Here is a 26309-nt window from a genome sequence, read left to right as displayed (position 1 = left end):
GCAATTGGTGAAACAATAGTCAATAATTATTTTGACGACATTCAAACTGTTCTCAGTAAGTTCCAGATGAGGACATATGGAATTATGATGAGACAAACCTGCAAGATGAGCCTGGAGCAAGCAAGATCTATTTGTAAAAGGAGGCAGAAGTATGTTGAACACATAATGGAGTCAACAGTGTCTCGTATTTCTTTAATGTTTTGTGAAAGTGGCTGTGGAGAGATGTTACCATGTGGTGTATAAATCTGAGCATTTATGGTCTACAGGGTGGTCCTGCGGGATGCAGGTACCACAGAACAAAATGTGGGTGGTTTGATTTGGGGACATTCGAAGATTGGTTTATGATCACCATACTTCTTTGGTTGAAAAATCTGCCTGGTGTCAAGGTTGTGATTGGGGCAACTTAAGATCCTGTATCAACGTAGAAATTGTAAAAGCTTGAGAGGATAATGATGTAAAATTTGTGTGACTGCCACCAAACTCAACACATAACACCCAACCATTGGACGTCACCTACTATGGCCCAATAAAAAGGGAGTGGCATAAGATATTGAATTTGTGGAAGGAAAAAAACAAGTCAATGACAGTCTTGCCCAAAGATGAATTTCCTAAAGTGCTAAAATAGCTGATCGATTGTATGTATATAGAGAAGAATGAAAATATTATATCTGAATTTTAAAAAAAAGTATCATATCTTTTGACAGAACCAAAGTACTGGAGCACTTGCTACAACATGGTAACTTCAACAGCCCTATGAAAAGTCTATTTGGAGAAAGTTTGATGCAACACCTTTCAGAAAAAAGGAAGGATGTGACAAAAAGTAATAGACCAACTCAGAAATGTAAGAATCTGGATGTTCTAGCTGGAAAAAAGACTTTGTTCAAAGTTCTTTGATGACTAGAGTGAAAATGAAATGGACTTTGAAGGCACATCAGCTTCTAAACCTGAGCCAATAAATGGGGCCCAGAGTAGAGAGCAAGAATCAACAAGCCAATCAGATAACTCTACAGTGTTCATGATGGCAGTGCTTCTGATAATGGCTCACACCTTTCTTTTACTGAAAGTGAATCTGAAGATTTCGATGAAGAAGTTGGTACAATAGAGCCTATCAAGGAAACAGCACCGGTACTGGACCTAGAATCATTAAGACGTAACTTGAAAGAAGGCGACTTTGTTATTGCCACGTATGATGGAAAGCCCTATCCAGGTTTGATAACAAAACTTCCTAATTGGGCAGAGTTAGGTCCTACAATAGACTGTATGAGCAAGAGTAAAAAGTCCTGGAAGTCACCCAACAAAAAGGATATTATTGTTTATGAGTGGGCTGACATGTAGAAAAAAAATCAACCCTCCCAAGCTTATGAAACAGGGACATTTTAACGTTCCTGAGATGGCTGATTTTGAGCAAGTGTAAGAAGTTAGCACTAAACAAGTCTGTAGAACAAAAATAAAGGTTTAAGATTTTCAAATAAAATCTAAAATTTTGTTTTCTTTATAGCTATTCAAATAAGTAAATAATTTTTTTTGCTACTTTGTATTGTCATGTCATTACCTTATAATTGTGTAAGTGGTTACAATTGTCTAACATGTGATTTGTATTCAATTTGTATTAAAGTAAGTGAGTGGTCCAAAGTAGCCCCAAGTAGGGGTTACTTTGTACCAACATTTAAAAAATAATGAAAAAATAAAAAAGATAATTTCTTTTAAAAAAGTTGCATTTGCATGTGTGTGTGTGTGTGTGTGTGTGTGTGTGTGTGTGTGTGTGTGTGTGTGTGTGTTCCTATTGTTGACAAAGACCTTAATGGTCGAAAGCTATAATTGTGAGAATCTTTTTGTTGTGCCTATCTGTGACTCAGCATCTCCACTATATGCTAGTAGCAACTTTCCTTCTCTAATATTGTTACAAAAACTGTGAAAATTTTGAAATATCAATTGTATCATTTGTAATAACCGATACAAGATTAACAGCATCAATTTCCTTTCTTACTCAGTCATGATAAACCTCCAGCATACAGGAAAGTAAACAATTTTGTGTGCCCCATCTGGCTGAGTTTTGTGTTATCCCATCTGAAAGTATGAGAACATGTTTGAAATGTCTGTGAATTAAGTAACTGAAGCAGGAAATGGGTATGAGTCCGGCGTTCACCTAGCAGGATCTTGCTAGGTGAATGCTGGACTCGTACCCACTTTATGCCTCATTTATCAATTCACATACACTTCAAACATACTCTCATACTTTCAGATGGGATAACACAAAACACAGCCAGATGAGATACACAAGTTCCACCTCAGGAAGCAAGAGGTGGTGACAGGAAGGACACTAGGCCACCCTCTAGCACTAATGTTGCCAAATCCAGATTAACTTGTCAATTCCATGAAGATTAAGGCCTGTAAAAAAAAAAGAAAGACACATACAAGCACCTTTAAGAACAGTAGCATTTAAAAAGTGATACTATGGGAACCTTAAGTTAAGCAGTGAAATTTGAAGAGTCGTTACATTTGTCATTTCTATGAAGTGGAATCCACAATTTTAGGAAGAACACAACAATTTTAGCAAATTTGACCATTGTGTCTTTAATTAATTGTCTAAAAGTGCTATCTAGTTGTTGAATAGCATGCTTTCCTGAAAGACTATGCTCTAGCTCTGCAGTAATATGTGATTTGGACCACTCTTTATCTTCTGTGATAAATGTCTGAGATCATCAATGCATCTTAGCATCCCAATTACTTCACACCCAGTATTTTCTTTTGCAATCAACAAATATGGAAAACGGAAAAACTTGTTTGTGATATCACAACTTCAAATCCAGTCTATTTTCCCACAAATACCAATTCTTAAAATTCTCTATCTGAAATTTCTCTGTTTTTATTTTTAGTTTTCTTGAGAACTTGATTTCCTGTATCTGTTTCCATAGATTCTTGATACTGGGAAGAAATATTAGTATCTCTATGTGTCTGGGCTAAAATAGCACACTGACTTCACACTGTAGACAGCACACCTATCTTCAAACTCACACTCACATATTAAATCCTCTGGCATAATATATAGAGTAAAATCTGGTCACAGTATTTGTAACTAAACTGTATCACATTTGGAATGCAACTTAACTGTGATACATAAAATTCTTGGCCATCACTGCTTACTAGGCTCTTGTGGTTATTTCAGTTTCAAAAATGTAACTGCTCACAGGGAGCAGTAACCCAATAGATATAATAAGTTCAGGAATATTATGGATATGAACTGGATTCAAAATCCAGTATTTATGTATAATGTCGAGGAGGAAGAGGACTACTCTTTGGAGGGAATGAATAGCTGGAGCAAAAATGGAGGCTACAGTGGATACACACAAAAAGCTGGAGCAATGGTGCAATCACAATTGCCCATACTTGGCCACACTCCAATGTTCAGAATATGAGAAAGCTCCTGCTCCTACTTCCTTCTCCACCCTGGTCTATGAAATGATCACCAACAACATGGTTTCTGGCACTGAACTGTGCACACAGGATGGGCCAAGAACAGAAGAACTGGCAGCCAGGTTCAAACACAAGTGCAGGTGTCAGTGGGATGATTCGTATTGATTACTAAATAATTAACTGTTACAGAAGCATGAGAATGGATGAGTTTTAGCTTAAAATCTTTATGCACTGTAAAATTCTCTCAGACACAAATATTTCTATGGGAGTTCATTACTGCCACTACCTTTAATATGCCTCAGCCTGTTTGCCCATTTCAAAAATTGTTCAAATCTGCTGTCCTCACTTTCTGAACATCATGTTATTGCAATGTTTCAATTTCTGAAGTGTGTTTATATTTGGAGAGTCAGACAAGGATCCAGGAATGTGTTTTGGGTGAGAAATTTTGGGGGAGGGGGGCAACAGTTCCTTACTTCCTCCTTCCCTCCCCCAAATATAACTTGATGTAACTTTCACTTTTAACATACCACAGACCACAGGTGTCTAGTATTTAATAAGAACCATAAAATACAGTATAAAACTTGGAATGTAACAACTTGCTTACATTGGTGCTGTCACTGATGAGTTGTGAATATAAGGAAGTCATCATCATCATCATCAGCTTTCTGCTATATTAGTAGGTCCTTTGCCTCTCCATTTTCTGTAATCCAATGCTTCCTTCTTAAGGCTGCTGTATGTGTACCATCCATCACGTCATCCAGTATCTGAAATCTCTTCCCTTCTAAATAACCTTCTAAAAACTGTTTTTATCAGTCCGTCATTCTTTCTTAATATATGCCCAATCCAATTTCTTTTTCTTCTTTTTATTACATCTGGTAACTGTCTTTTCTCTCCCACTCTTCTCAGTACCTCTTCATTTTTTACTCTGTCCATCCAACTTATTCTTTCCATTCTCCACCATGTCCACATCTCAAAAGCCTCCAGCCTTTCTCTGTCTTTCTTCCTCAGAGTCCATGTTTTAGTGCTATACAGGAAAACACTCCATACAAAGTATTTTAGGAGTCTTTTCCTCAGTTCTCTGTCTAGACTGCTGCAGAAAATTCTTCTTTTCTTATAAAATGCCTTTTTTTTGCCATTGCTTGTTTTAATTTCTGTGCTACACTTCCAGTTGGTGTCCATCCTTCTTCCAAGATACTTCAAATTTTGCACCTGTTCTATTATTTCTCCACTCAGCATAATTTTTATTTCATTATTTCCTCCTAGTGTCAATACTTTTGTTTTCTTTGCAGTAATTTTCATTCCACAAGGAATTACAAGACTGATAATTTGAACAAAAGTGTTTATTGGCTTAGTGATATGACAGCAATATTACAGAAGTGCACAGACACAAGTATTTAGTACGATGATGTACAGAATTACTGATCTTCCACATCCTCCCCACTCTGGCTGACTTTCAGTGGGATGATCAGCCAGACTGACCTGGTAACATCCCTTCTATATGGGATAAGGAAGATGACAGTTCGAGGTAGTCATCTCTACCTGTTCATAGTTCTTTTACTCTTACCCTCTTCCAAAGCAGAGAGGGACATCTTTGTGTAGAAGAACAGTATCTCCTATCTGGACCTTCAGTGACTGCCCATGTTCTTGACTTGATGGATAGTGCACAGGAGTAATAAGTACTATTTGTCCCACTGCCTCCAAAACTCCTCCGATATCTTCTACTGAAGCTTAAATGGCCTTACCAAGTCTCTCATTTTTGGTGACTCAGGGTGGTAAGACTACCTACAATGAGAAAGTGAACTGGGGTAAGCACTTTGTCCTCAGTTTGTGAGATAGGTCTTAAATTATGCATGGCACCTATGCCTGTGGTTGTTGTTTGTAGGCCTTCCCCATCCATGCTTCAGCACCACAGCACTTTATGGAGGCATCATTTAGTCAAGTCAACCATCTGTTTCCACAATCCTCCCACACCAAGCTCCTTGTGGTGCTATAAATTTCTATGTGATACCCTGTTGTGTGACAAACTGATGTGGTCCACATTTTGTTGTCTTTCGCTTAGCTGCGTGAATACTTGGGCATTATCACTGTAAATAGTGTGTGGAATACCATGTGAACCTATAAACCTTTGAAGGCCTAATAAGAATCAGTCCATTGTTGAGTAGGTGGTAACTTCCAAACGGACACCTCTAGTTACAACACAGTTGATTAATAGATTGTCACACTTATTTACAGCAATGCCTGTTTTTCATTATAGGGCCCCAGTGAAATCAATTCCAGAAACTTTAAACAGCTTGTGAGGTTTCACTCTATGAGTTGGTAATGGTTTGTTGGCCAGGAATGGTGTGTGCAATTTTACAGGGTGGACATCTACTTAGCACTGTTTTGATCACACAGCGGGTGTGCAGCATCCAAGAGGACTCTTTTAGTTGTAAAAGAACCACTTGTACATCAAGATAGTGTAGATTGATACATGTGTACATGATCAGAAGTTTGGTGAAGTGATGGTTTCCTTCTGGAATCAGGGTATGCAGTTCTTCATTAGATGTCTCAGCGCATTGCAAGTAACCTACTAAACATAATAGACTACCATCTAAATATGGACTGAACCATTTTATCTTCAATGCCCTAAGAAGTGGTAAACCTCTGCTTAAGGCAATGCTGCTATCTCTTCTGCAGTTATTTATCATATTTGCGTGCTTTATGAAGGAGTTCCATTTTGAAGCAGAGAAAATAAGTGGCGGTTTGCAACAGTTTCCAGTAAGAGTTGAATCTATCTGTGTCTATGAATGGTTGTACAACCTGAATGCGAGAAGTCTGAGGAGACCCATCTAACTTCCTAGCTTCCAATAAAGTTTTATGTCAATACATGTGTGATGATTGAAATAATTAATGGAAAATCTCATGTAAAGATGTGAAACAAATACTAACAAAGAGATAGAGGGGCTGGCCAGTACTTACCTCAGCTCACTACAGCCGATAGATATACAAAAAAACAACCAAAAATTTACGTTCCTAGCTTTTGGAATAAATGTTCCTTCATCAGGGAGGAGAGATGGGAAAGAAAGGGAAGAAAGGAAAGTGGATTTAGTTGCTCACAACCCAGGTTATGAAGCAACAGGGAAAGGAAAACAGGGAGGGTAGCAAGGATGCAGGCATGGTTGTTAGAGGGAAGCCAAAGATATTCTACTGTAAGTACTGTGCCAGCTTCAAACCAAAGACCATACATACAGAAGTAAAGAGGTATGTACTATAAAGATGTAGGATGAAAAGATGCATGAATAGCTAAAGAGGAAAGGGAAAGAGGAGAAGACTCAAGAGTAAATGGGAGTGAGGTTGTTTAACGTAGATTCAGTCCAGGGGGATGGCGGGATGAAAGGATGTGTTGGAGTGCAAGTTCCCATCTCCGCAGTTCAGAGGGACTGGTGTTGGGTGGGAGAAGCCAAATGGCACATACGGTGTAGCAGGTTCCTAGGTCCCTAGAATTATGCTGGAGGGCGTGCTCTGCTACTGGGTATTGGACATCTCCTAGGCGGACAGTTCGTCTGTGTCCGTTCATGCGCTCAGCCAGTTTAGTTGTTGTCATACCAATGTAAAAGGCTGTGCAGTGCAGGCATGTCAGCTGATAAATGACGTGTAGTTTCACACGTGGCCCTGCCTTGAATTGTGTATGTTTTACCAGTAGTGGGGCTGGAGTAGGTGGTTGTGGGGTGATGCATGGGGCAGGTTTTGCAGCGGGGTCGGTTACAGGGGTAGGAACCGCTGGGTACAGAAGGTAGTCTGGGAATATTGTAGGGTTTAACAAGGATGTTATGGAGGTTAGCGGGGCGACAAAAGGCAACTCTGGGTGGTGTGGGGAGAATTTTGTCAAGGGATGATCTCATTTCAGGGGTTGACTTGAAAAAGTCATATCCCTGGCAGAGTAATTTATTGATGTATTCAAGGCCAGGATAATATTGGGTGACAAGGGGGATGCTTCTGTGTGGTCTGAGGGTAGGAACATTGTTGTTGGATGGGGAGGAATGTATTGCTCAGGAGATCTGTTTGTGGACAAGGTCTGCAGGATAGTTGCGGGAGAGGATAGCACTGGTCAGGTTATTGGTGTAATTGTTGAGGGATTTGTCACTGGAGCAGATACGTTTGCCACCACTACCTAGGCTGTAGGGAAGGGAGTGTTTGATGTGGAATGGATAGCAGCTATCAAAGTGAAGGTACTGTTGTTTGTTTGTGGGTTTGATATGGACAGAGGTGTGGATGTGAGCTTCAACATGATGAAGGTCAACATCCAGAAAGGGGGCTTGGGTTTTGGAGAAGGACCAGGTGAAATTCAGATTCGAAAAGGAGTTGAGGTTATGGAGAAAATTAAGGAGTGTTTCTTCACCATGAGTCCAGACCACAAAGATGTCATCTATAACCCTATACCAGGCCAGGAGAAGCAGCTGTTGGGTCTTCAAGAAAGCCTCCTCCATGCGGCCCATGAAGAGGTTGGCATTGGACGGAGCCATCCTGGTTCCCATGGCCGTTCCCCTGATTTGTTTGTAGGTCTGGCCTTCAAAAGTGAAGTAATTATGGGTGAGGATGAAGTTGGTAAGTGTGATAAGAAACGAGGTTTTTGGAAGACCTTCGGGTGGGCATTGGGAGAGGTAGTGCTCAAGGGCAGAGAGACCATGGGTGTGTGGGATGTTTGTGTAAAGGGATGTAGCATCTATGGTGACAAGAAAGGTTTCAGGTGGGAGAGGGGTGGGAATGGATTTGAGGCGTTCTAGGAAGTGGTTTGTGTCCTTGATGTAGGATGGGAGTCTGCGGGTGATAGGTTGGAGGTGTTGGTCTACCAGAGCTGAGATACATTCTGTTGGGGCTTTGAAGCCTCCTACAATGGGACGGCCAGGATGGTTTTCTTTGTGGATTTTGGGTAATAGGTAGAAGGTAGGGGTACGTGGCTCAGGTGGAGTGAGTAAGTCTATGGAAGCTGTTGTGAGGCCTTGTGAGGGACCTTCGATTTTTAGGATTTTCTGCAGCTCAGGCTGGATGGAGGGAATGGGATGTAGGTTGAGATGTCGGAGAGTATCTCAGCTCTGGTAGACAACACCTCCAACCTATCACCCAACATCTGCTTCCCCTGGCCTGGTATAGGTTTATAGATGACATCTTTGTGGTCTGGACTCATGGTGAAGAAACACTCCTTAATTTTCTCCATAACCTCAACTCCTTTTCGAATCTGAATTTCACCTGGTCCTTCTCCAAAACCCAAGCCACCTTCCTGGATGTTGACCTTCATCTTGTTTAAGATCACATCCACACCTCTGTCCATATCAAACCCACAAACAAACAACAGTACCTTCACTTTGATAGCTGCCATCCATTCCACATCAAACACTCCCTTCCCTACAGCCTAGGTATTGGTGGCAAACGTATCTGCTCCAGTGACAAATCCCTCAACAATTACACCAGTAACCTGACCAGTGCTTTCCTCTCCTGCAACTATCCTGCAGACCTTGTCCACAAACAGATCTCCCGAGCAATACATTCCTCCACATCCAACAACAATGTTCCTACCCTCAGACCACACAGAAGCATCCCCCTTGTCACCCAATATTATCCTGGCCTCGAATACATCAATAAATTACTCCGCCAGGGATATGACTTTTTCAAGCCAACCCCTGAAATGAGATCATCCCTTGACAAAATTCTCCCCACACCACCCAGAGTTGCCTTTTGTCGCCCCGCTAACCTCCATAACATCCTTGTTAAACCCTACAATATTCCCAGACTACCTTCTGTACCCAGCGGTTCCTACCCCTGTAACCGACCCCGCTGCAAAACCTGCCCCATGCATCACCCCACAACCACCTACTCCAGCCCCACTACTGGTAAAACATACACAATTCAAGGCAGGGCCACATGTGAAACTACACGTCATTTATCAGCTGACATGCCTGCACTGCACAGCCTTTTACATTGGTATGACAACAACTAAACTGGCTGAGCGCATGAACGGACACAGACGAACTGTCCGCCTAAGAGATGTCCAGTACCCAGTAGCGGAGCACACCATCCAGCATAATTCTAGGGACCTAGGAACCTGCTACACCGTATGTGCCATTTGGCTTCTCCCACCCAACACCAGTCCCTCTGAACTGCGGAGATGGGAACTTGCACTCCAACACATCCTTTCATCCCGCCATCCCCCTGGACTGAACCTACGTTAAACAACCTCACTCCCATTTACTCTTGAGTCTTCTCCTCTTTCCCTTTCCTCTTTAGCTATTCATGCATCTTTTCATCCTACATCTTTATACTATATACCTCTTTACTTCTGTATGTATGGTCTTTGGTTTGAAGCTGGCACAGTACTTACGGTAGAATATCTTTGGCTTCCCTCTGACAACCATGCCTGCATCATTGCTACCCTCCCTGTTTTCCTTTCCCTGTTGCTTCATAACCTGGGTTGTGAGCAACTAAATCCACTTTCCTTTCTTCCCTTTCTTTCCCATCTCTCTTCCCTGATGAAGGAACATTTATTCCAAAAGCTAGGAACGTAAATTTTTGGTATTTTTTGTATATCTATCGGCTGTACTGAGCTGAGGTAAGTACTGGCCAGCCCCTCTATCTCTTTGTTAGTATGTGTGATGATTGCTCAGCCATAAATTAGAATGTAGTAGTAGCCATGCTGGTTCATTCCACCAGGTGTCCAGTATTCACAATGTCTAAGATGTAGATACTCCTCTTGATACTAAATCCACTGGATTGTCTTTGCCTAGATGGTATCTGCACTGAAATTGTGTGTTGGTTGTTTGTATTTCTGTAGCCCTTTCGCACACAAGCATTTTACAAGTGGTGGGTTCACCCTTTATCCATCTAAGGGTTATGACAGAATCAGCCCAGAGTGTTGCTCTACCAGGATCAGAGGATGTGACCTTGCAATTGTACAGTAATGGTATGACTCCTATTAATGTTACTAGCAGTTCAATCTGAGTAAGTTTTATTCTCTTCATGGTCACTAATTTGGCCTTACTACACATTAATTTGGGAATGTCATTGGTAGAAGTGATATATAAGACATCACCATATGCTCTCTCAGATGCATCACAGAAAACGTGAATATAGATGCTCTCATTCTCTGAAATGGAATCCACCTTGCAACAGTAATACTAAATAGATCAGGAAGGTCTGACATTCAGGTGCACCAGCTAACAGACTATGTGGCAGAGACCCAAACACTATTTTTCCTATGACGGATACTGGTTTTACTAATCCCAGAGAATCATAAAGACCTGCTGCTGGTCACAGTAAATTTCACTTCGATGCAATGTCTGTTGCTGACTCACTGAGAACCTGCCAAATTATGAATAATTGTTGCATCTACAGGGTGGCGCACGAAATGTGTTACCAATTGTTTCTTTCACAATTTACGACACACATTAGATATCCTGCTGGGATCTCTACAGCAGTACCAGCAGAGCTTGTAAATACAAATGAATAATGAAATGATGTGTAATTCACGATACTGCCGCTAGGAGACTAGTAAGCAGTAATGTCCAACAATGGAAGGCTGACGACACAGCAACGATTGGCAATTGTGTTACTTTTTCATGAAACGAAAAGCCTTGTTGCGACAACAGTTCAACACACGATAGGTCCCTTGTATGAAGACCATACACAGGTTGTACGATAAATTTGTACAGGAAGGAACAGTATTGGAAGCAAAGCAACCTCGGCATAAGCCTGTTTGTTCACCTGAGAATATTTAAACGGTACAAACTGATGTCCCGGGAAATCATGTAGAAAGGCACCAGTGCAACTGGGAATTTCCAGATGCTCCGTTCAACACATTCTTAAAAGTGACCTCCATATGTACCCATATAAGATGACCTGTGCACAGAAGATCATTGAAGAACACAAGCAGCAGACACTACTGTTTGTTCAGTGGGAGGAGGAAAGGGAAAAATCTCTCAACAACATTTGGTTTTCAGATGAGGTGCATTTTCATTTAGAGGATGTGGCTAACAAAAAAAATGTATGCTTTTGGCCCACTGAAAACCCACAAGCGCTTCATGAACGACAGCATTATGCTCTGAGGATTACAGTGTGGGCACATGGGCAGCAATTTCCAGTCATGGACTTACTGGGCCCTTTTTCTTTGAAGAAAATGTGAACATCGAACGTTATTTGAGCATGCTTCGCAACAGCTTCATTCCACAGCTTCTTGCTACTGCCTTGCCCTTCAACACACAGTGGTTCCTCCACGATGGAGTAAGGCCACATACTGCAAACACTGTGTTGGAGGTTTTACATGAGCATTTCAACATGCGGATCATTTCACTCAGGTTTTCAGGTCGCTTCAATGACGGACAAAATGGGCTCCCCAACAGTCCAGACCTCAATCTATGTGACTTTTTTCTTTGGAGGTACCTAAAGGAAAAGATTTTGCCGAAACATCCACATGATTTAATGGAGCTCAGAAGACTTATTCTTCAGGCTTGCAGTGAAATAACAGAAGACATTTGCCTTAGGGTAATCACTAACTTCAGTATTTGTTTGAAGAAAGTTAGGAAACAAAATGGTGGAAATATTGAGCATGTGTCGAGTTAGAACAAATCTCCATGGATGGCTCTTCATTGTAGTATATGTTCCTTTCAGATTGTATTGACAATAATGTTTATATTCAAAACCAAAATGGTAACACATGTCATGCGCCACCCTGTACTTCAACAGTGGCAATTTTATTTACTTCATTAGCAAAGCTAGCTCATAATATTGTGATACTAGGCTGTCTTCTGATTCAGTTCCTGAAGCAAAGTCACCCATGTACATGTTCTGATGCTGTGGAGCAGCTACAGTAGGAAACGAACTGATGTGTCTGCTATTTCAGGGATGGTCACTGAAAGCAGAAATGGGCTGCATCACAGGCCGAAAGGAAGATGTGTGAATCAATAATTTTTGTCTTGCATTAATGTGTTCTTCAACATTATTAGCGTTGATCTTGTACCACAATAATCTAGTAATATCTCAATCATCAGGGTGTAGAGAGAGCTGCAGAAAGTCAGCAATGACTTGCAAAGCATTGCAGAAGAAAACTCAAAATGATCTTGATCACTTTGCAACAAGTTAGGCCCAGTTTCCGAAGTGATCATATGCCCCTCCAAATCTGCATCCAATGATGCCTAATGGCTGAGGATGACACAGCAGTTGGTCGGTACCGTTGGGCCTTCTGAGGCCTGTTCGGAGTTTAATTTAGTTTTATTTGTGTGGGGATTGATCAAAGACTATTCGCCATTTTGTGCTCTCCTGATTCTCTTGTGCAACCAAGTGATGAGGCAAATAAAATGAATTTGCAGATTGTTCTGCAGGAGCCAAATCTACATTGTTGTCCTTAACATATTCCAAAATAAACTTATCAAAACTTGTCCTAGGTCATCATTTCTGCCTAGTATTTTTTGTAAGGCAGCAAAATGCCTCTTGGCATTATGAAAGTTGTTGGGTAGAATGACAGTGGACTTTCGAGGTAGGCAAACTTGTCACCACTGGTCTGCTAGCATATATGTTGCACAAAACTCTTTCAACATTACTGACTGTTTGCCACTCATTAATCATTGTTGATCGGTGCTGATTCCAACTGACTCTTAGTTCCAAAAGCTACTTATAGTGTCATCATTCGGTTCTTCAACAGCGCGATTAATGAGATTAACAGTGGAGTATTTAGTAAAAACATTTGAGCTGCATCTACCTCCAATCCCTGAATTTAGAGGGCAACAATGCTAGAAAAGGAGAAATGTGTACTGGCACTGCGTCGTCTACTATTTTCCAACAGTGATACACCCCAGAAACTAGTTCTATAGTAATATCACCTTCCACTCCCATGAGGTCCACCAACCATAAGTGTTTGACATTTTGATTTATCTTGACATTCCTGGGTGAAATCAGATGTTATGTGAAGCTATGTATGAAGGCTTTGAGCCTAAATTGAAAGTTTTTGCATGCACTACTTAACTTGAAATGCACAAATCTGTGAGGGATGGATGTCAAAGAAGATTCAAATGCATCAGCTGACAAAGGTCAAGAATCAATAACCTGTACATTGCAGAGGTTTAAAGAAGGCCATTTCTCTCTATTGGACAATCACAGTGAGTGATGTGAACAAGGAGACCACTGACGTTTTGGAACCTGGCTCTACAATTAATTGGGACCATTACTGTTCGTCATTGGACAAGCTGCAATGTGCCATCAAGACCCACACCAGCTTCAGGTTCAGCTCGTCAGAGTACACCATGACAATGTCAAACGCCATACAGCCCTAATGATGCAAGAGAAAATCAGAAAAATGGGTTGGAAAATTGTTCCTCATCCTCCCTACAGTCTGGACTTGGCTCCATCTGATTTTTACCTCTTTGCTCGTCTCAAGGCTCACCTGCACAGTAAAACATTTGCTAGTGAGAAAGACCTTACTTCTTGTGTCAACCGATGGTGTGAAAGTCAATCCCCAGAATTTTACCACAGTGCATTTACATCATGGAAAGAACATTGGGCCAGATGCATCACAGCTGATGGAGGCTACACTGAATGGGCTCAGTGTAGAGCTAAATATGCCAAATATGTTCACAAAACATTTCATTATCCTCCCGTAAAGAATTTTAAAAAATAGAGAAAACTGTGCAAAACTTTTTGAACGTCTTTATATTAATGGGGATGCTGAGAGAATTAGATGATTAGTGTAATGGCTTAGATTCATTCACATTATCACAAATTGATCAATACTGACTCCCTTTGCTGTAAGAGCAGGTGGCTCTTTCTTTCTTCGAACAGTCTCTGACAGTGTGCCCTTGACTGAGACAAATAAAATATTGATTTCTTAATGGCAATCTGGAATATCCTTTACTATCCTGCAGTATTGTGCCCAGTGCTCACCATGTTTACAAGATAGTTTCCCACTCTTGACACAGATTACCCAGCACTGACAAATGTCTGCAGGGAAAGCACACAAAATTTTCGATGTCAAAATCTTGTCATAGGCATTTACATCCTAACCCATGGATTTCAGAGCTTGACAAGTCTATCACATTCTACACTACTGGCCATTAAAATTGCTACACCACAAAGATGACGTGCTACACATGCAAAATTTAACCGAAAGAAAGATGATGCTGTGATATGCAAATGATTAGCTTTTCAGAGCATTCACACAAGGTTGGCGCTGGTGGCGACACCTACAACGTGCTGACATGAGGAAAGTTTCCAACCAATTTCTCACACACAAACAGCAGTTGACCCTCATTGCCTGGTGAAATGTTGTTGTGATGCCTCATGTAAGGAGGAGAAATGCGTACCATCACGTTTCCAACTTTGATAAAGGTTGGATTATAGCCTATCGTGATTGCGGTTTATGCCATCGCGACATTGTTGCTCACATTGGTCGAGATCTAATGACTGTTAGCAGAATATGGAATCAGTGGGTTCAGGAGGGCTAACACAAAATGCCGTGCTGGATCCCAACGGCCTCGTATCACTAGCAGTCAAGATGACAGGCATCTTATCCGCATGACTGTAATGGATCGTGCAGCCACGTCTCGATCCCTGAGTCAACAGATGGGGATGTTTGCAAGACAACAACCATCTGCACAAACAGTACGAGGATGTTTGCAGAATCATGGACTATCAGCTCGGAGACCATCGCTGTGGTTACCCTCGATACTGCATCACAGACAGGAGCGCCTGCGATGGTGTACTCAACGATGAACTTGGGTGCATGAATGGCAAAATGTATTTTTTACAGATGAATCCATGTTCTGTTTACAGCATCATGATGGTCGCAGCCGTGTTTGACGACATCATGGTGAATGCACATTGGAAGCATGTATTTGTCATCACCACACTGTTGTATCACCCAGCGTGTTGGTATGGGGTGCCATTGGTTACACGTCTCGGTCACCTCTTGTTCGCATTGCCGGCATTTTGAACAGTGGTCGTTACATTTCAGATGCGTAATGACCCGTGGCTCTACCCTTCATTTGATCCCTGTGAAACCCTACATTTCAGCAGGATAATGCACGACTGCATATTGCAGGTCCTGTATGGGCCTTTCCGGGTACAGAAAATGTTCAGCTGCTGTCCTGACCAGCACATTCTCAAAATCTCTCACCAATAGAAAACGTCTGATCAATGGCGTCCGAGCAACTGGCTTGTTACAATACGCCAGTCGCTATTCTTGATGAACTGTGGTATCGTGTTGAAGCTGCATGGGCAGCTGTACCTGTACACGCCATCCTAGCTCTGTTTGACTCAATGTCCAGGCGTATCAAGACCGTTATTGCGGCCAAAGGTGGTTGTTCTGCGTACTGATTTCTCAGGATCTTTGCACCCAAATTGCGTGGAAATATAATCACATATCAGTTCTAGTATAATATATTTGTCCAATGAATACCGTTTATCATTTGCATTTCTTCTTGGTGTAGCAGTTTTAATGGCCAGTAGTGTAAAATTAATGTATTAATAATTTCAAGACATTCAACCTTGAACAGATCACAGTTCTTCTCAGTTGTCTATGTAAGCCTTTATTACATGCCTGGAGAATTCGTTTAGTGTCTTCATAAGCTGGAGCAATCACTGCAATGACACCAACCAGCTGTTTGGACTTGCCTTAGAGATACCTTCTTAAGAGCACTTTTTAATTAATAGTAGACACAGAAGCATGGAACCATTACTATTGGTATAGCTTTCAAACGGTCCCCAAAATCTGGGCCAGCTCTCAGTGTCTCCAGAGAAGGGTCTGAGCTTAACAGACAGCAGCTTAATTGTCATAGGAATCTGAACCACAGACAAGACTCGATCACTCAAACAAAAGAAAATGATGTATGGTGTCACTGATTTTCCACAAATGCTTAGTACATCACTTTAGCATAACTTACATTAATAATTTATGTGATATAAATCAAAGTGTGTAAAATTGTGAACAGAGGTCAGCAGACTATGGCTATGTGATGAATGCTGCTCCCCCCTCCAATCACTACTGCATCCAGTCACGAAAATCAGTATTTCTGTTACACTTTCCGTTGTTAGAGGACCGTTCCCTTTGTCTTGCTATCCTCAACTTCTTGTAGTCTGATGGTTCCATCTATAGACTCACAAACCATATCATGTTTGTTGTTGGCAGCAGCCACAGTCATCCTGTCAGTGGGTGGCTTTATCTGACTGCAATGTTCGTTCTCTTCAGTCACGTCATAAGCCCATCAATGTGGGCTAGTCCTCAAATGAATTTCTAAAAAGTGTCCTGAGTTAAAATAGCTTGTAATTTTATAAAATTTCATGCCATTTTAGACTATTTTCATGCTATTTTATTTTCTGAAGATTATCAAAGAAACTTGGAAATTGATGAACATGAAAATATAAACACTTCTAGCCAAATGCTCATTGGCGGCGAGAGTGGCGAGGTCCTGAATCTCATGGCAACCTGCCAACTTCTGGATCTGCACCTGTGGAGAGTATGCAATTTTATACTTATTCTCCTCCACCTTTGCAACATGAAACCATCAACTATAAATACTGTGTATCTACAATAAACAATTGATATCCACAGCCAAAGTGCAGTACCAGGTCAGTAATCAAAGTAATGTTGCTACCAAGCATGTTTCATACTAAGGATAGATTGCTACTCACCATATAGAGTTGAGTTGCAGACAGGCACAACAAAAATGCATGTTTAGCAGTCTTTTTGTTGTGCCTGTTTGCGACTCAACATCTCCTCTATATGGTGAGTAGCAACTTAGCCTTTTCATAATACTGCCTTATTCCATCCTAAATTTTCCAATGTTTGATGTTTCACACTAATTTAGATCAAAACTGAACCCCATTCATTCAATCTACATTTAGCATTACACAACATAAAGAATTTATGAACTAGGTTCAGTTTCTGAACTAAGGTCAAAATCGATCTACGCTCAACAAAGTTCACATGGTACAATCGGTCCCAAAAGCATAAAAAATTTAGTGCCAGTCACTTGATCTTTATTGCCTATTGGTCTGCAAGATTCCATGAGGGAAGCAGAAAAGAGACTGAGCTGAAGACGTATTTTTCAAAATGCCCTCAGTGGCAAAACTGAGTCATTGACAACAGAAATCATGGAAAAATAAAGAGCAAACTCTAACAATTTCTTATATCACATGACAAATTGAAAGAGATCTATTAAAAGATGTGGAATGACATGGCATAATATGCTGACGATCTGGAATATTTTATCCAGAATGAAGAATTTGTATTGCCTATATTCATATAAAAATCTACTTTGTGTCATCCATCTTGCATATGTTAGTTCCAGAAAGCATACACATATTCAACATATGAAAAAATTTGGTCATTGCACATATGTGAGTAGCCCATTCACTTAAGAAAGTCAGTTGTGTCAGAGAACAAAAATTTTAATTATTCGACATAAGAGCTTTATTCAATAATCTCTGTAAGTTTACTGAATCTCGAGGAATTGAGCATGTAGCTGAAATAAGATTCTAATGACTCCTGCTTCAAGAAAAAGTCTGCCTTTAAGAAAAAAATTTTTAAAACAAACTGAAACCCAACTACGATGAAATTCTTAATAGGTTCAAGAGTTTGCGTATGTTTGATTCATTTTCAACGAAGTCACATTAAACTGCTGACACAGAAGAGCCAATAACCCACAATCAATTCTTGTCACCGATAGGTAGGTCATAGGTTTTGGTCAATTATTTCAGTCTCTCTCCCAGCAAGATAACTGATAAACTGAGGGTCTTGAGTCAACCAATGTCATCAGATTAGAGTTACATTTCTATAATCATTAGTATAAGAAGTCTTTCAACTTTTAGCTTATTTTTGCGCTTAAACAATGCGTCTGTCTTCATATGACTAATGTCTCATGTTGAGAAGAAAATTTGCAGTGAAGATAGCGAGCCAATAAGAATGCAGGCAATGAAGTACCCATTTCTGCACATAGCTCAGATGATCTGGCATAAGAGACAACATTGCCATCAGATTTAAGTGCACAATTTCATCATATTTTATTGTGTACCAAAATGCTGGATTCTACAGTTCGATAGTTTTGTGAATTTTATGAATAGCAAAAGAAGGTTGTTTCAGTTCCAGTAAAAGTTTTGAGTAGGGAGAATACTCATGCTTCGTTAATTAAATGGGCCCACACACTTTCAGTCTAAAAGAGCAGCTGTGTGTTCAAATCACAATCTGTGCAGTTATCTGTTCTGAAGGTGTACAGGCCACATTCAGTTTTCTCATCAGTTCCATTATCATTTCTCTCTGTTATGGTGCCTCATCCAGTGTTTGTGATGATAAAATGATAATCATTGATAAAAAAGGCGAAGCACAGTTTGCTGAGTGGTTGCAGCTGTGTTGATTCTCGAATTCTTTCTGAGAAGCCAGACACACACACACACACACACACACACACACACACACACACACACACACACACACACATATGCCAATATTACAAATCACATTAGGCCTCAGAATCTTCAGTTTTTCTATTACATCATCATTTCTAGCCAATTCTTTTACATGATTGTAATATGAAGCAGTATCTCAAAGTTCAGATACCTGTAGTATTCAGTAAAAGCTACGAGGATATTTTTTCCTATGGAAGTCACGATATCAACGGGTTGTGGTTCAGATGACTGGTGATGACAAAACTGTGCAAACTGTATATTTACCAGATAGAACTACATAGTTTATTGTTTTAAAAGTTGTGAGATTTAAAACTTTCCTGGTGTACATATTGTTCCACAAAATTTTGGGCATCTTAAAAGTTGATTCTCTCACAGAGGTCTGCTCAAACTGAGCAGTTACCTCCGATAATCATACAGAAATGAAGTTCAGTGTGATAAATTACACAGTTAAACTGAAGGTGTATAAGCCCCTGAACTTACAAACCATCACCATAAAATGGTTTCATGAAATTAAAAATGCAAACATTTCTATAAGTGGAAATGTATTGCAAGAGAAGATCCAAGAAAGTATTCCGAAGCTCAGGAGTGAAGATTTCAGTGCATTGAATGGCTGGATGGATTGCTTAAAACAGAAAATAAGACACACTCTCTCTTATCGATGTTTAAATGTACAAAACAAGACAGTGGATATAGAAAGGGTTGAGCACTGAAAGAAGAATGTTTTTCCATGAGTGAGAGTGACAACAAATACAAGCCCAGAAACACATTCAGTGCTTCCGAGACAGGGGTCTTACAATTTACTTTTCTCAAAAATGTATTCTGTTCAGAAGAAAAATGTGACACAAGCATATAAAGCAAAGAGAGAACAACAGACCTACTGTGTGTTAATAGTGATGGAAATGAAAAGTCTGCACAGCTATTAACTGAATAATGTAGAACTCACTGGTACTTTAAACAAATTAAACCCAACCAAACAATGGAAAATCCAGGATGGAATGTAACAATATTGTGAAAAGGAAAGTTGCCACTCTACATATAGCAGAGATTTTGAGTCACAGATAGACACAGTCTTATTGTTAAGCCCAACCATGAACATATGATTTAAAAAGCAATGAAAATGATTGCAGGAATTTATACAAAGATTCGTAAGAGTTTATAAGTCCAGATGAGTGCAGCAAGATGAAAATCATTCTTATTATTGACAGATGCACTCCTCACAATAACATAATAACAGTCTCAGGAATACTGATGTTTCACTTTTTACTGTTAACTGCACAGATCACATGCTGCCACTAGACTTGGGCATAATTCATGATGTGAAAGTAAATACAATTTATGTAAGTAAGAATCTGCAGAAGTGTGAAAACTGCTACATTGTATGCCTAATTCATTTAAAGGTAATATGCTGAAAGATATGATTAAGCTGATCCAGTCTACAGTTTATAGAGAACCTCTCCTACCCGCAAAAGATCTCAAATCTCACCTGGTTCAGGTTCATCATCATTGCCCCAGAGCAACACACAGTACCCTTTTCCCTCCATAGCTTCAACCCCTTCTCTGACATACACTTAACCTGGACCTCCTCTGCTCAGTATGCCACTTTCATGGAAAACTACTTCCACTTATTAGATGGCTTTATCAAGCCCATTAACTGTCAACAGCACTGGAAAGTCGTAGTGGAATACAAGTAATTTAAAAAATAAAAGCAACATTTCCCAAACAGTAGAGGTGCCGAGTTGTTGAACAACACATTAACTAGACTGAGAAGAATGCTAGCTTTCACATGAATCCTATTTCAGAGTTATAGAATGTTTGTGTGTGTACACCTCCATTTTTGATACCTGTCACCTCTTACATACTGAAAAGTCTCTCCAACGTAACCTGACCACATGTGGATCGTGCAACTGCAGTGATGAGCAGTCCTCTGTCCAATATTTTGAAAATACAGACAGGCATTGCACTCCAAACCCAGTCTGCAAACAGATCTCCTGTGGGATATTCACACATGCCCTGAATCCTTGAACCACCAGTGAAAAAGATACAAATTCAAGGAGCCACGCGGGATAAGCCAAGCGGTCCAAGGCACTGCAGTCACGGCCTGTGCGAATGGTCCCAGTGGAGGTTTGAGTCCTCCCTCAGGCATGGATGTGTGGGTTTGTCCTTAGGATAATTTAGGTTAAGTAGTGTGTAAGCTTAGGGGCTGATGACCTTAGCAGTTAAGTCTCATAAAGCTTTCACACACATTTAAAAAAAAAAAAAAAAAAAAAAAAAAAAAAAAAAAAAAAAAAAAATTCAATGAACCTCCCTCCTCCCACTTCCCTTATTATCTAATACCATCCCAGACTGTACAACTTAGTTACATATATTGCCAGGACTTTGGCTACTTATCATTGTGACACCCTTCCCTCAAGAGGTGTCCCACACGAAGTGACATACTGCACATGAGCCAGCGCACTGCTGCCACTTTCTAGTCCTGTGCACTTGCTGCCTCTCCCTCCCAGCTATCAGCCACCCTATCCCTCCACCTCCCAGCTCCATTCATCTCTACATCTCACACAACTCCCCATCCCAGTTGAGCTACAGTGATAATACAAAGTAGTCAGGAAAATGAGGCAAATGGATGTGTGTCCATATGTGAATATATGTGTATTACCTACTAGCTACCTCTGAAAATCGTCCGAAAGCTGCCTTTTTTGCAGACTTATCACAAGCCTATCATGAACTCAGGGCTTCAACAATATGGTAAATTCTTATCATTATTTGTTATGTAGGTGTAAGCATTTTTTTGTGGGAGAGGAAGAGAGGAAATAAGCTATGAGATGGTAACATAAACACTGGAGTAAACAATGAGGAAAGTGCTAAACAATTGTATAAATAATTTTTATTCAAACAAATAATGTACAACTATATATAATTGTAAAATTGCACAGGTTACATGCAAATTTCTAGTGGAAAAGTGCTTCGTAAAATTATACAGCTCAGCTGATAAGTTCTGTCAATGGAGACTAATAAAACTTCCTTATACAATATGTGTGCCCATTTTATTTCAATTAAACATTTCAAGTACACAAACAAATGAAAATGTCGGACAGACATTCGAAAAAGTGGGTAGTTTAATCACGAGGATAACTCAGCAAGCAATTAAGTATCACTTTAGTATAAGCTATTGCAACAAACAACCAACCAAACTGAAACACTTTCCTCAACAATAAAAATTATAAAGCAATAATTATCATTTTGTTTCCCACTAACAAACACATTACAATTATATTTAGCAGTCCCTTTTCACAGAATTATTGACTATGGGAAACAAATGAATTCCAGTAATAAATGCAAAGAAAAGATAACAACACAATAACAACAAGAACAATAACAACATCTGCTTCTCTTCATACATATGTCTGGTATAATGTCCTATAAATTACCTGGATTCTTGGCTGTCTATTTTATACTAAAACTGAGGGTCAAACTGGAACACTATTCTAGAATTTGCCTTCCATAGACAGCATTCTAGCAGCTGAACTCTCCAAGCATACATAATGAACTGATGCAAAGCTTCTATCTGTCTGTACCTCTCTCTAATAATTTCTGACTCCATGTCGGTTTTCATCTGATGGTGCAGCAGCGCATATGCTCCAGGCAATATTGATGACTTCTAGAACTATCTAGCATAGGCTTAAAATTGGGGCCCTGATGAAATTTCCTAATTAGTGTTGTGTACCAAAAGTAACGGTTTCTCCTGACAAATTTAAAGTGTGTGGTACACTTGAGATTGCAATTGGATCTTTGACTTTTTGGTAACTTTCAGCAAAGTGAGCTCATCTCAAAAACTGCAGTGATACTTCAGTGTAACGCATTCACATCTCTGTGTTCCAAATTATACTAAAAAGTTTTTTTCATTTCTTTTCACCTGTTTCCTCCATTGCTTCACATTCACTGTACTTATCTGGCAGCACTAAATATTCTCATTTTCTCTTTGTTCTCTAACTTATAAAATTTATGTATATTTATAACAGGAGCCTTTCACATTTATATTAACAAGTTTAGGTTTCCATTTTTTGTTGCAGTAATCAGGCTTTAGCAATAAAGAGAAAAAAAAAGAAGACGTGGAATTTTTCTTCACTCTCTCTCTCTCTCTCTCTCTCTCTCTCTCTCTCTCTCTCTCTCTCTCTCTCTCCCCTCCCTTTATTAAATGAAAATGTGAAAATGTTATATTTGACAATGACTGTTGTTTCTGTTGTAGTAAAGAATATGAAATACAGAAAAATTATTAACATATTGGTTATCTTATCCTCGATACCAGAGACAGTTCTGAATGAAAGTTTCACTCTGCAGTCATGTATGTACCTGTAACTAAAGAAATAAGTACAGATAGCTGCTCACTCTGTTACAGAGGCTTATACAGAATGGTGGATATACCTATAAACAAAATCTTGTATGTATTAGCTCAGCTGAGAAACTTGTATTCATTCTCAGACTACATGCATACATGTATGGAAAAACTACATTGCCCCAATCTTGCTGCCTAACAGGTGCAAGGTATTGCCTTTAGTGGTGTGGGAGAAGCGAACATGAGTCAAGAGGAAATGGAGGGCAATGTCTAGGAGAAGGAGAAGGAATATTTCACCAGAGAAAGCTTGTCTCAATACATTCTGGTAATGACATGCGGTACACAGGAACAGATAGCTTGAGAAATCTTGAGGGAAGATAGAACACAGGGAAACTGCTGACATGACATGTTGATGAGTTTTCTACACTCATTACATTGCTCATATTCCACCCTATATTTCCAATGTTGTTATTTATCTTCCTCACAGATTAGAACTGCTATCAAGTCAGGACTTGAACACTAAACTTTTCCTTTCACTGGGAATGTTCTACCAATAGAGTTCCCTTAACATGCCCCATGGCATTACCTAAAGCCTCAATATTGTAGCACTCCTTTCCTAGCAAACTGTGCAGAGGTTCTTTCGCAAAGCTTACTGACATAGAGTTTGTAGGAGACAGGATGCAGATTGGTACAATGAAGCCACAGCCTACATAATTGTTTCAAACATTACACATTCACTCTCCAATAAGTAAGTATGGGTCTGCATTCAAGTACTGTTTAGTCAAAAACTTTTAATCTGTTGTGAAGTTTCATTACATACAATGTTTCCAACATTCATGTTAGGTCCACTAAACAAAAGTTACACTTCTGACTTTGATACTTTGTATGCATTTACAAAATATGTCTTTAGAATAATGCAGTATAGTTTGAGTGGGATATTGCTGTAAGTATAAATATATGGTTAAAAAACGTGTCAAGTAATCATGAGGAATTGTAAAATTATCAATTTTCAAAGAATGATGTTCACTTTATATAAACCATCATTCTGCTACAGATAATTCATTGCTTTCCAGTAGCAAAGACGAAAGGGTGTATCAAATCACTGAATAAAATAGCAGTGTTGTGTGACTACATTTCTAACATTTTCTTTTAGAGTGTTAAAAAGGAAACCTTTCAACTATTTTATTATCTTTAGCACATTATTACAAAAAGTAAATGGCCTAATGCTTTTATATTTTGCTCTAACTTTGTATCATAATGAAGGTTAATGTACAGAATTGAAAGAATGCAACACAAAGAAAACAATAAAGGGAAAAGTAATCTTCCACTACAAAAAGACAGTGCGTTGTGTTTATGTATTACTGTAGAAACTGTAAATATTACATTCATCTAATAAAAAAAAAAAGATTGCTCATTTATTAAGAGACAGTGGCTTTCTGACAGAAAATACTGAACAAAGCCTTGCCATTCTCCCTCCCTCAAAACTTTTCCACTCTTCTAGAAGAAGAAGCCCCTCGGTCCAAAAGGTTGCAAATTATGTTTTTCTACATTTTTCCAACAGTCATTTGGAAGTAGATTCCCTTTACCCATATTCCCTTTACAAACATCAATATTTTGTCTGTCACATGAGGATCCATTTGCAACCTTCTCAGCATGTTCCTATTAAAATAACTTCTGTATTAGCCAGCTGTGTGCAACAGTGCACTACTTTCTCAAAAAGGTACAATGTCATCCTAAGAGCAGACTCCCTGTCTCATATAGATCCCCATAATCTCACAAATGGTTGGCTTCACAAGGTGTATCAGGGAACATCAGTTACAAATATCAGGTACAGTAAATTATCACATAGCACCAAACTTAACAAAATAAAAAAAAAAAAGAGATAAGCTATTTTAGTATTTTACATTCCTGTCAATATGACAGACTAGAGAGAAACTTTTATGTAAAAGACGCACAAAAACATTAGCTACATAATAGTTTTAACATGTTAGTTCACTTCTAAGAAGCCTTGAAATATCAGACAAAAAAATATCTCGTTTCTGTGACTGCAGCAACAATCTGAAAGAATGCTGTCGTTCTGTAGGAAGCATTTTAGCTATCAGTAAATATCTCAGCGCACCTAGTCGAATGCACGTCATCAATTCTGGTTGTCCGCATTGTGCAGCTTGCAAATACACTGATGCAACAGAGCTGGGTGACAAGAATCTCTGCAGAACCATTGTACACAGCTTGTCTGCACCATCAAAAAGAAATCTGCAATGTGTAAAAGTAGTTCAAAACTAAGGTACTTAAAAAACTTCTAATAATAATAATTATACTATACATCAAATCACTCAAAGCCCAATTTCAAACTGAACTGCAAGTCCATCTTTAGAAAGTGCCTGGTGAAATTGTGAAGAGCATATTATAAATTGAAAAAGGCGCAAGTATAAAAAGATGCATTACCAGTACCTCAAAGACTTTCCACTCTACAAGTGAGGAAGTCAAAACCAGAATGTGAAAAGATAAATTAACTGCTCAAGGTCCCAATTTCAGTTGAAAAGAAAATTTCTGAGATAGGTTCAGGTGCCAGTTATGGCCAGCCCACTATACCTTAGAACACTAAAGAAATGTTCATCAACCTGCAGAAGCAATGGAAGAATATCTACAAATATCTACAAAAGCTTACAAAAAAGATTAGCACACTTAAATGTTTGATTGTTAATTTAGTCCAGAAATTTATATTATCTGCTTCAAGCCATGAAGTCTGATCAGTTTCTCAGCCAAAGAAATGAATGAGACAAGTTGGTGTACCAATAAAATTGATAAATTTAATAAAATTCAACACTTGAAACTCAGAATATAAATGGGAGTCAGACATCCCTCTGAAGATTATGGAATCAAAACCAGAATCAAACAAGAGGATTCAGTCTTTCCATTTCTGTTTATTTCTATGTTGTTGTTGTGGTCTTCAGACCTGAGACTGGTTTGATGCAGCTCTCCATGACTCTGTCCTGTGCAAGCTTCTTCATCTCCCAGTACCCACTGCAACCCACATCCTTCTGAATCTGCTTACTGTAGTCATCTCTTGGTCTCCCTCTACGATTTTTTCCCTCTACGCTGCCCTCCAATACTAAATTGGTGATTCTTTGATGCCTCAGAACAT

General features: G+C 39.4%; 1 protein-coding gene across 4 annotated transcripts in view; it reads right to left on the bottom strand.

The window, feature by feature from the left end:
- The window catches only part of LOC126273185 (armadillo repeat-containing protein 5-like), a 233335-nt gene that overhangs the window by 8001 nt on the left and 199025 nt on the right, over nucleotides 1-26309 (bottom strand). For 3 of the 4 annotated variants that reach the window (XM_049976704.1, XM_049976712.1, XM_049976731.1), the window contains one exon: nucleotides 21675-25417. The exons of the other annotated variant lie outside the window; for it this stretch is intronic. In XM_049976704.1, the coding sequence (XP_049832661.1) occupies nucleotides 25144-25417 (274 nt within the window). In that variant the 3' untranslated portion in view covers nucleotides 21675-25143. Of the gene's footprint in view, nucleotides 1-21674; nucleotides 25418-26309 lie in introns of those variants that run through there. 4 annotated transcript variants of the gene reach the window in all.

Source organism: Schistocerca gregaria, chromosome 1 (assembly GCF_023897955.1).
Source record: "Schistocerca gregaria isolate iqSchGreg1 chromosome 1, iqSchGreg1.2, whole genome shotgun sequence".
Lineage (NCBI taxonomy): Eukaryota > Metazoa > Arthropoda > Insecta > Orthoptera > Acrididae > Schistocerca > Schistocerca gregaria.
Note: the sequence above shows the minus strand (reverse complement) of the source record. Positions and strands in the feature narration are given on the sequence as shown.